Consider the following 10,755-nt stretch of genomic DNA (forward strand, 5'->3'; position numbering starts at 1 on the left):
ATCGTGATCGGCTAAGACATCTTAAGTTTGGGGGAGTGGCCCCGTTTGAACAAAATGCCGAAAATCATGAACGCAGTGTCCGAATGCGGTGAAACTTTGCATGCACATTTGCACTACGTCGAGTAACAAATACCACCCTTTTAACATTGCTCTATTATAGCGCCACCAGGAGGCCGATTTTTGCAAAACCTTTTTTTTAAAAATATTATTCCTACAAATGTCTTTAAATGTCTCCATGAATTAAATACACAGGACCACAATGGAAAGAAGCCCTCATAGCTTTTTGTGTTTTAGCACCATTTGTATAATCGTACCACTGTACCTTTTTGCAAACTGTTAATAAACGATTCAATCAATCAATCAATCAATCAATCAATCCTACTAAGGCCTAGCCTATTATATTGGCTACAGTGTATTTTACCAACGTAACACTTGCATTATCCATGTTCTCTCTCTTAGCTATGCTGTGACCATCCAGGAGTCATATGCGCATCCATTTGACCAGATCTACTATACCAGGTGCACCGACATTCTCAACTGGTTCAAATGCACCAGGCACAGGTGGGTTCAGATCATTCTCCCTACTTCTCCATGTAAAGCTTCATTAGTAGCCTGCCAATTCTCTGAAGACCACAACAAATGTCCGTTAATTTAGCTGACACTCTGAAATGGACAGCACCAGAATGATTGTTTGACTGTCTTCATCTCACTGCATCTAGTTTTTAACATTACTGCGCTAACGTTAGTGGGCATCTAACTTTAAAGCTAAATACATCATTGACCGTATTCACATGTCGGCCATTTTGTTCTTATTCCCCACAGGGGTGGGGATGTAAGAAAAAATGTATCTGTATGCTACAGATGGGCTAAAATGTGCATAAAAATGCATCAGCTTCGTATTCACGCTGTTTGCTGTCCCTCTGCTCTTTCAACATGCCAGATCTCTTGCAGAATGATACAAGGCACGTGTCAGTGTTATCAAACTGTTTACCTGTTTGCCCTTCAAGAGGGGTCAGCCTCTAAACCTAGGGTCTGTCTCTGTGTGTGTCTGCATTTCAGGATCAGCTATAAGACAGCTTACCGGCGGGGAGTGAGGACCATGTATAGACGGCGCTCTCAGTGTTGTCCTGGTTACTTTGAGAGTGGAGACCTTTGTGTCCGTGAGTATCTGTCTCCTGAATCAGGATGTAGATAATGTTATTAATGATCACTGCTGTTGTGAAAGGTATTATACTGTATGTGTGTGTGTGTGTGTGTGTGTGTGTGTGTGTGTGTGTGTGTGTGTGTGTGTGTGTGTGTGTGTGTGTGTGTGTGTGTGTGTGTGTGTGTGTTTTCTTTCTTCCCGAAACCTTCGAAGTGATTCGATTTTATAAATATTTGACCAATGATGAGTATTTACAAGAGTTCATGGCTAAATAAATAATAACTACTTTGGATCACATGGAACACCTTCCCTCAGTAATTCGATTGGGCCAATCTTTGTGAATTTATTCAGTTTAAGTCCATTGAGTATGTTTTAACACAAACGTATTTGCTCCCTTTATATACTGTAGTCCCATTTTCAGTTTCTCTTTTTTTTCTACCCACAGTGATTTCATTGAACTTACATAACAATGAGAGGAATTAATGAGCCAAGTGGGGGTCCTCGTTACGGGCTGTGGATGCATTTCGCTCAGTGTGCTGGCCATAAAAGCACACCACAATTCAATAACATAAAAAGAACAGAAGCATGGGAAATTGAAGTAGAGCAATATGCTGATTACTATCCCAAGATGTCACTTTTATAACTTCATTAATCATCATTGATTTCTATTTTTGTTTCCACACATCAAAGTGACTTTTTCATTTTTATTTATTTATTTAAATTATTTCTCATTTTGACCAAAACGAAGACAAGAGCCATATATGGCTTCAGAGGCTTTGGTTTAACATTCTCAGAGCATCTTATGATTTATTCTCTTTACAGATTGTAATCCCACTCTAACATTTTCCCAGATCTTTCACAAGATGAACAAGTCATTTGATACAGTCAATCCAGCCATGCTCTTTTGACCATAGCCCAGCTTGTCCTTGTCTAAGCTTTACTAGCCTGAGGTACCAACGACGCATTGGGAGCCATGCCAGTGTGGAATCAGTGCAGATGTGATTATCTGGGGGTCTTGCCGAGGGAGAAGCGAAGGTTGATCAATAATGTATTCATTACCCCATGGAAGGATGATGGAAGTATTTGTTCATTAATAGCCACTTTCAGCACGTTGCCCAGGTGAATGTGTAAAACAGAGTAGGCGCCCTTCACATACGGTCTTCCTATTGCATGCAGAGATGTGTTATTATGAAATCATCACATTGGGCTGAGAAATGGGCGAGGGCTGCGCCTCCCTCCTTTGCTCTCTTGCAGGTGAAGTGGGGAGGCAGAGCTGATAGGGGCCGAGAGGGCAGTTTTGATTTCTGCTGTCTTTGCAAAGTGTTCCTCCCCTTTTAATCCTAGCCCTCTCACTATCAGGATTAAGAGATTTGTTCTGCAAGAGATGTTATGCATGCAGGAACAAAAAGGACAACAAGCAAAAAATAACTGAAGTATTCTGTTTCCGGACAGTTTGTTGTTTGTTGAATCATTAATATCCCCTTTGCATGTTTTACATTAAGCCTTAGCCTATCATGATAATCCCCATACAAGAGTGTACTCATACAGTAGCTGTTTCATCCTCTGCTTACAGGTCTCATTGACCATATTCACATAGTGGCCATTTTGCGCTTATATCAGAGGTACTCCGAGAATGACATAAGAGCAAATTGGCCGCCATGTGAATGGTCAATTTGGCTCTACATCAGCCCTACATTTATTCTAGTGGCAGGAGAAAGTACATCTTGGGATTTGAATGACTTGAATGAGAGGATCACAAAAAGACAAGAGTAGATACATGTCCTTTTTCTTTTCTTTTTTTTTTATCTCTTTTGTCATTGTAATTATCTCCGCCAGGATGGAGATTATGCTTTCGCCCATAGTACCCATAGTTTTTAGAATCGGCCTCAGGTCTAAATGGGCTGCCACAAATGTGACAAATGTCACTCTTGCAGATAAAGGATTTTCTTTCTTTCTTTTTTCTATAATCACCAAATTAGGTACACATGATCACCGGAGTCATATGACAATAAATGTAAAATAGCTTTTTGATATTCTTCTACACGGTTTGCCTGTATTTACCTTCCCAACTCAGTGAAAGGGGCTTTTTTTTCTTCTTCAAAATACGGCGTATATCAAGAACACACCATTCAATCAAACCCATATTGTAATCATAATATGATCCCTGCAACATATTATGTTGAGCAGCCTCTATGGATTGCACCTCAAAAAGCGTGTTCACTTCTGACCATAATACTCTAGGGCGCCACCAATGCGAATAGTTGAACCATATGTCATAGAAACACAATTCCCCCCGCAGCTTCCTTGGGTTCTGATGGCTGCAACCCACAACTGTCCTGGGTAGGCTACCAGGCCTATCAGGGATATGCGCTCCACGGAGAGCGCATATCTGGGTCTTTTCTGAAACATATTCATAATACATTTTTATCCCACGATTTTGTAACCCCTATTTTTTACCCAGTGCCAATGCCTAAGGGCGCTTTCACACTCAGGTCCCGGGTGCGCATTCCAGACCGCTTGGCTAGTGTGAATGTAGCGAATCGACCCGCGAAACGGATCACCGTTCCGTTCCCGAAACCACCTCCGGAGGCAGTTTCGGATCCGGATCATGCGTTTTCGGGTACGGTACGCTGCAATGTGAAAGCAAGCGTACCATTAGACGGAAGTGGCCCGCTATTTGGAATAGGTGACGGTATATAAACTCGACAAAAACAGCCAACAAAAACACAGCTCTTCTAGCCGGTGCTACTGAATGAATGAAAACGCCCCAGAATGCATTGCGCACTTAAAGGGCTGGTGCATATTACTCTTAAGGTGGAACATAACAATTGAAATAATAATCAACTTATATGGGCCTTTCTAACAATTTTACTCATTCAATTCTGAACCGATTCTTAAAATTTAAAATTCTCTATTAGCTGTGAAGGGCCTTCTTTCATGTCTATCAGTCATGAAACATTGGCGGGTCTCCATCGCGCATTTCAGGTGCGCGAGCAGCGCATATAGTATATCTTGTGGGTATCTTGTGGAGTTTCAGCTACTATGCATCCCAGAAATATATAGCTTATAAGGCTTTGTAATTTGAAATTTGTAAGTAAATATGGTAACTCATTTAGATGTAGGCCTACGTAGGTTTATAGTTTCCCAAGGACTATAGCCGTTTCACTCATGATGCAATTTCTCCTGAATGCACAGTTTAGTTTATCCCTTCTAAATAGCTTATGTGAGCATAATAAAGAATAGCAGAATAATACATTAAATTACTATCCAAAATACATTATAATGAGCATTATGAGGACCAGTTATATGAAGATAATATATAATATAATATTATAATGAGCATAATGAAGAATAGCAGAATAATTACTATCCAAAATAAATGAGAAGTTTCTTTTTATTAATTCTACAGTTTCACACACAAACGTGGGCTACAAAAACGAAACATCTCTGTGCTTTATTGTCATAAATTGCACTCTTCTACCATATGAATCTGTCATTCATAATTATTGATGTAATTCACATGTATGTCTGTATTTGTTTGTTTGTTGATGTGGGCAACGAGACCAAAGTTATTTTGGTCTCATTTTAGTTTGTTTAAATGTGTTTTCTTTATTGCTTGTCAGAATTAACTTACTTGTTAACTATGGTAGGCTATTCCCTTATGCTTAAAAAAAAACGTGTATCTTTTATTTGACCTTTTCTCCAATTGTAGCATAAAATAAGGTAAAATAGGTTGTTCAGCAGCACTTTGTAACTCATGTTTTGAAAAGTGCTATATAAATAAAGTTATTGTTTTATTATTATGTAGCCTACTTAAACCCTCTATTCTCAGTAAAAACGGACCTACTTTTCTTGGACGCTTTTATCTGTCAACACCAAATCTCTCTGTCAAAAATAGCAGATCTACAAGCTCACAACGCGTCGCGCGTTGTGAGCTTGTAGATTGGCTATTTTTGGCTTATGTTCCCCCCATGCTGGGGTTCATGTGGTTAATACTATTCATAATAATGTAATGGTGTTTTAATTTTGTCAAGGCACCTTGAAATAAAATATTAATATTATCCAGTGATATAAAAACATTAGCTAATGTTTTCATATCACTGGATAATATTAATATTTTATATTGCACGTGCATGATGTTTTCATGATGAGTAGTGTTATTCAGTTCTCACCGCAACTCCGCCCCCTTGCTTTCAACATATTTAAACGCATATTTGTGCGAGACCAGCACAAACATTGTCGCATAGTTGATGACGTCTGTGTCCACAGGGGAAACACTATGTGCATGCCGCCACCTGTAGGATCGGGGGTGTATATGCATGTGTTCTGTGGTGCGATAGGATCTATGGCAATGTGAATGCAGGCCACCATTCGAACTGGGAAACGTTTTCAATGAAAACGGATCCAGTGAGAAACCGCCCTAAGCTTGTAATCCTGGGTGCTACTCTCCCTCTGGAGAGCCCCGAACTCAGCTCATACTTCCTTCAACACATGAGGAGTTAGCAGACCGCTTCTTATCACCTGACAGGGGGGAGTTTCCCCGGTTGGACGTAGCGCGTGGAAGGAACACGTTATTCCAACCAGTTCCTTTCCCCTCCATCAGGCGACACGGCTGACCAGGGGGAGGTAGTATAGAGACCAGGATTACTGCATGTTTTTTGTGAGGGTACCTACCCTAGGGGACACAGAAAGGCCCTTTCACCAACCCCACCTAGGGTATGGGCACTGATGACGCGGAGGAGAGAACACGCCCTCAGCGCCCACAGCGTCCCCTGCGGGAATTGAACTCAGCGCTACCGACTGCGCCGCCGTGCCTCTACTATTGGCTTTTTAAGGCCTTCACACAGTTGTTGCTGATCCGAAGTGATCCATTTATTTCTACAAAGCTCTGTGTCATGGATGATGATGATAATGATGATGAAGTTTTATTATTTAAACAGCTTTTTTCTAATGAGTTGCTGGTGCCACAGCTGGTATCCACTGAGTTGACCTCAAGCTGCCACATAGCCTGTAATTGGTCTGTGCACAATGAAAGTTTTTTTTAGCTAGTCATTTCCACTAAAATTAGATATTACGATTGCAGCTGCGCATGAACAAGTGAGAGGAACTGGCTGTTGAGAGCTATTCATAATGTCTTTCAGACCCAAGCCGTTTTTGATGGGTTATGGACTGGGTAACGGGCTCCATGTCATTTCTATCGCCTAGAAAACATTTAAGCCAATATCTCTCAAATCCCTTTGTGAGTGATGCAAAGTTCATTCAGTCCTATTCAAATGGCTGAGGATGTGGCCATTGAGTCTTGCTGATGAATTATTTTAAGTGGAAGAGTGACCTGATCAAGTTAAAAGCGGTAGTTACAGCTTGCATATTTCACTGCATTTTAGTGATCGTGACGATGATGAGTTTTCTCTACAAAGGGATTCTGTGCCTTTGATTTCTTTTTAATTTTCGGTTTCTTACATTGTATATTCTTTTTCTTTTTCATACATACATATGGCAGAACCTTGGAGAATCTTGTTTGATATGTGCACTGTCAATTGATTGGTTTTGTCACATTGTTGTTTCCCCTCTAACCTCTCACACTCTTCTAAATAAAAAATATATAACACCTTATCATTAATGGCCGGCGAATAGCTTTTCCTCTAACTGTAGTGGGACAAGGGAAATAATTACAGCAGTTTCTCAAAAGATCTCTTTTATTGGACCTTTTAAAAGAGTGGTTTGTCTAGGGAAGAATATAAAATGTATTACACTGCGTGACAGCCACCAATTAGCTCTATTGTTCCCTGTCCTGATAACACCTCCACATAATGAGCAAGATTAGCCTTTTATCTAGATGAAAGACTCAATTTTCTGACAGATTCCATGGACATGTGTTAAAGAGAATGATTCATGAATTTCAATTAAAATGAAAGACCCACTTCCTATTTTATTTTAACATCTCTACAGTACGGTGATTCAGATCTCAGGAGAAGCCTGCGTATCACACCCCCCCCCCCCCCCCCCCCCCTCCCTCCCTCCCTCGAACCACCCATTTTCAAAAGTTAATTTCCATATTTCTAAAGGATGTGACACATTAGCATTTCCCCATTCTCACTGATCAGAATATGCTGATTGAAACTAAACGAAATCAACTCATCATGGTGACATTGACTTCTTCTCCTCTTGTCTTTGAGCGTGCCACATGCTGTAGACCCATTGATTACAGGTAGTCGATCTGACACCTTCGTCAGCACAAACGTTGAGGCTGCCCCCCTCCTCCCCCCCCCCCCCCCCGGCTTACTGTAATTAGACAGTTTGCAGGCGTGCGGTGATCTACCCTGCATTATCTTTCAATCTCTGCTTTACCATTTTTGCCGGGGGAGCATTTCTGAGCTTAGCTCTGGCCCATGGGGCATTTAGGATTGCCCCCCCCTTCAGTCCTCATCCTGGTGGCAGATTGTAATCGAAGGCTGATTGAGTGATAATCTATAGCAACAGTGTCCTGGCCCGGGGCCAGCCCCTGCTGACCACCACACTGTCTGCAGGAGGAACACAACAGTGTTCCAAACATAGCACACGCAGCCGCCACTGCACCTGCACTGACTGAACCATATCATGGCTTCTGCAGCATAGTCATAACACAAGTAAACGAAAGAAGCAGAAGTCAAGATGGCGCCCTGGACGAGGTCTCATCAGTTAAGAGAATGGCTGTCTCTGCCGTGCTTCCGTTGGGCTATCAGTCCTCCACAGGCCAGGCTGTTGGACAGACACAGCTGATTCCCATCAGGGAGGACATAGTCCTTGTATACCTTCCATTTCCAGTTTCCTTCCATGGATAAGAGCCTCTACTGTCTTTCTTGACCCTGCTGGCCAGATGACCTTGGTCCGCTACAGAATTATTCATGCTAAGTGCCTTATTTGTGTTGTACTTCCCTGCTTGTCTTCACATAAACTGGCACAGTGGCAAAAAACTCCATGTAGGTCACTTTATTATCCAGCTGAAACCAAACTTCTAGCTTTAGTCAACACACTCCCAGGAATACTAATGCAAGCCCAATCAATTGGGTGGCGTGTTGCTCAATATGAATGATCAAGAAATCTGCACACTTAGTAAACACTGCGGTGCCTGGGCCTGCTACATTAAAGCATCACTATGACAAAGCACTAGCTGATCAAATTAGAAGGGATTTACAGCTTGTTTCTTCACAGCTCTGCCCGCTGATAACTGCTCATCGCGGTACGCAAGGCTATGTGATGAACTGAGATGTTGACCAAGGACTCAATCTCTTAAGAAATCATTTAGCTCAGTGTCAAGATGGATGTTAAACATGAGTGCCACGGCTAACATTTATTCCACTGATGGTATTAGGGAGATATTGAGTGTTCAACTTTATGGGGCCATTTTCATTCAGCTGTTATCTTCGGGGTTTTCATTTGGCAGTTTATCGGTGGTTTAATGATGTTTGTGTGTGTGTGCGCGTGTGTGTGTGTGTGTGTGTGTGTGTGCGTGTGTGTGTGCGTGTGTGCGCGTGCGTGCATGCGTGTGTGCGTGCGTGCGTGGGTGGGTGCGTGCGTGCGTGCGTGCGTGCGTGCGTGCGTGCGTGTGTGCGTGTACGTATAGTCTTTTGTTCATAAGTGTGTGTACTGCATGTGTTTATGCATTTGAAAAAATGGTATGTACTGATGATGACATACCTGTGTGTTTTTCTCAGCTCTGTGCACTGAGGATTGTGCCCACGGTCGCTGTGTGTCTCCAGACACTTGCCAGTGTGAGCCTGGCTGGGGAGGATTAGACTGTTCCAGTGGTAAGTGCAATTTACTTCCAAACCTACCATTAGTCACCCCCCATACTGCTCAGTGGCATTCACAATCCATTAAGCCTAAATTATACTAGACGAAAACAACAGATTTTCAACTGAATAACGTTGCGGTTCTCAGTTGAAAATTTATCAAGCAATACGGTTGTATGGTTAGGTATACATTTGCCCGTAGACCATGATAATTAGCTGTGAAACGTACAACTGTGTTTGCCTTGACGTCAGCCTGTCTCACAACTGCTGGGCTCTGTGGGCTTCTCTGTTCTCAGCAACCACAGAGAGAGGAGCAGGTAAGTCACAATGAATTAATTTACGTCCGCTGGAAGTGGTTTGCCCGATGAACACGGTGGACGGATGGCTGGTTGCATCCCCCTCGTGTCTTCCAAGCTCTCTATTATGTTCTTAACCCATTAGGACCGGGAACGCATCTGTTTCATGTTAAGATTTCTTTGGCTATTCACAAAATAGCAGATATATAAGCTTGTAGCACGGCACGAGTGCCGCGCTACGAGCTTGTAGATCTGCTATTTTTGAAAATGTACGCAAATCTTTGAATATATATATTTTTAAAGCGAACATTTGTAACTCAAATCTTTGCTTCTGGGGATTCTACAAATGTCTTCTAAATCTTTAAACGTATGTTGCTATAATATCAGTGGTTCTCAAACTTTTTCATGTCAAGGACCCCCAAAATTATATGTATTTGGCCGCAGAACCCCATCTCAGAAGCAAAGATTTGAGTTAAAAATGTTCGCTTTAAAAATATATATATATATTCAAAGATTTGCACACATTTTCACGAAAAAAAAAAAGCAGATCTACCAGCTCATAGCGCGGCTATGAGCTTGTATATCTGCTGTTTTTGAATAGCCATAGAAATATATCGGATGCGTTCCCGGTCTTAATGGGTTAATCATGATTAGACCGCTGCCCGTGATTTGCGATGAGGAATCGATGTCAAGCTGAAACCAACCCACCCCGTCTGCCCCGTTTGTTTACCAGGCTTTACCTCTGCTCCCAGAGCAGTTCTCCAAGAGGCATGAGAGGGTGGAGTTAGGCAGATTCACTCTGCAATCAGCTAAATGCTGGGGCTTCACTGACGCCAGACTAGAGGGAAGAGGGTATTGACCTTCCTGTGATGTTTATGGGCACAGACAGACATGGGCAATAGATGAGAGACATGGCAAATGGAAAAGTGATTGTAAATAGGCTGGTTTTCAGAGGTCAGAGGGGAGGTGGAGACATGTCTGCGATCCAGCTGCCTCCTTCTCCACAACATCTGGCACCATTTTTCATTCCGCATACATCAAGACATGCATTTGAGCAATTGTAAAAGCCCTTTCTGACCCCAAATTAAATCCTTAACTTCAACTGTGCACTCCAACAGTGTTTCAGTGCGACACTTATTGCCTTCAGATAAGATATTTAAGAATGAGTAATGGTGTCTAAAGTCATATCTGTACTGTTGCAGTGTAGATCTATGCGTTTTCTCATTAACAAAGAGCCATTCCCTGATTAGCAGCTGCGTGTAAATCAGCTACTCTCTCCGTGGCGGCGGCCGAGTGGAAGTGAATTCATGGACACAAATGACAAGGCCGAGCTGTTTGCCGCTACAAACTGGTAGGGGTCCAAGGCTTCGCTCACAGGGAAAGTTCGAAGGTTTAGGGCCCCCTTGGGACACTCTCAGTTGGTTAGGAACGCAACCATGCATGCATACCAGCCTGCAGGTGCCGGGCTAATCCACCTTATTAAAACAGAGCTGATGATTGAGACAGAAGCATTATTCATAACTTTAGATTTCCATACCGGGCA

At 42.3% G+C, this 10,755-nt stretch overlaps 1 protein-coding gene across 1 annotated transcript in view; it reads left to right on the forward strand.

The window, feature by feature from the left end:
- Positions 1–1,099: 1,099 nt before the first annotated feature.
- Positions 1,100–10,755, forward strand: part of megf11 (multiple EGF-like-domains 11) — a gene marked incomplete at both ends in the record, with an annotated part of 98,404 nt that continues 88,748 nt past the window's right edge. Inside the window, 2 exons of the mRNA XM_080438330.1 lie at positions 1,100–1,160; positions 8,839–8,931. Coding sequence (XP_080294456.1) covers positions 1,100–1,160; positions 8,839–8,931 — 154 coding nt within the window. The remainder of the gene's footprint in view (positions 1,161–8,838; positions 8,932–10,755) is intronic.

This window comes from Gymnoscopelus braueri (assembly GCF_963280865.1).
Source record: "Gymnoscopelus braueri genome assembly, chromosome: 9".
NCBI lineage: Eukaryota > Metazoa > Chordata > Actinopteri > Myctophiformes > Myctophidae > Gymnoscopelus > Gymnoscopelus braueri.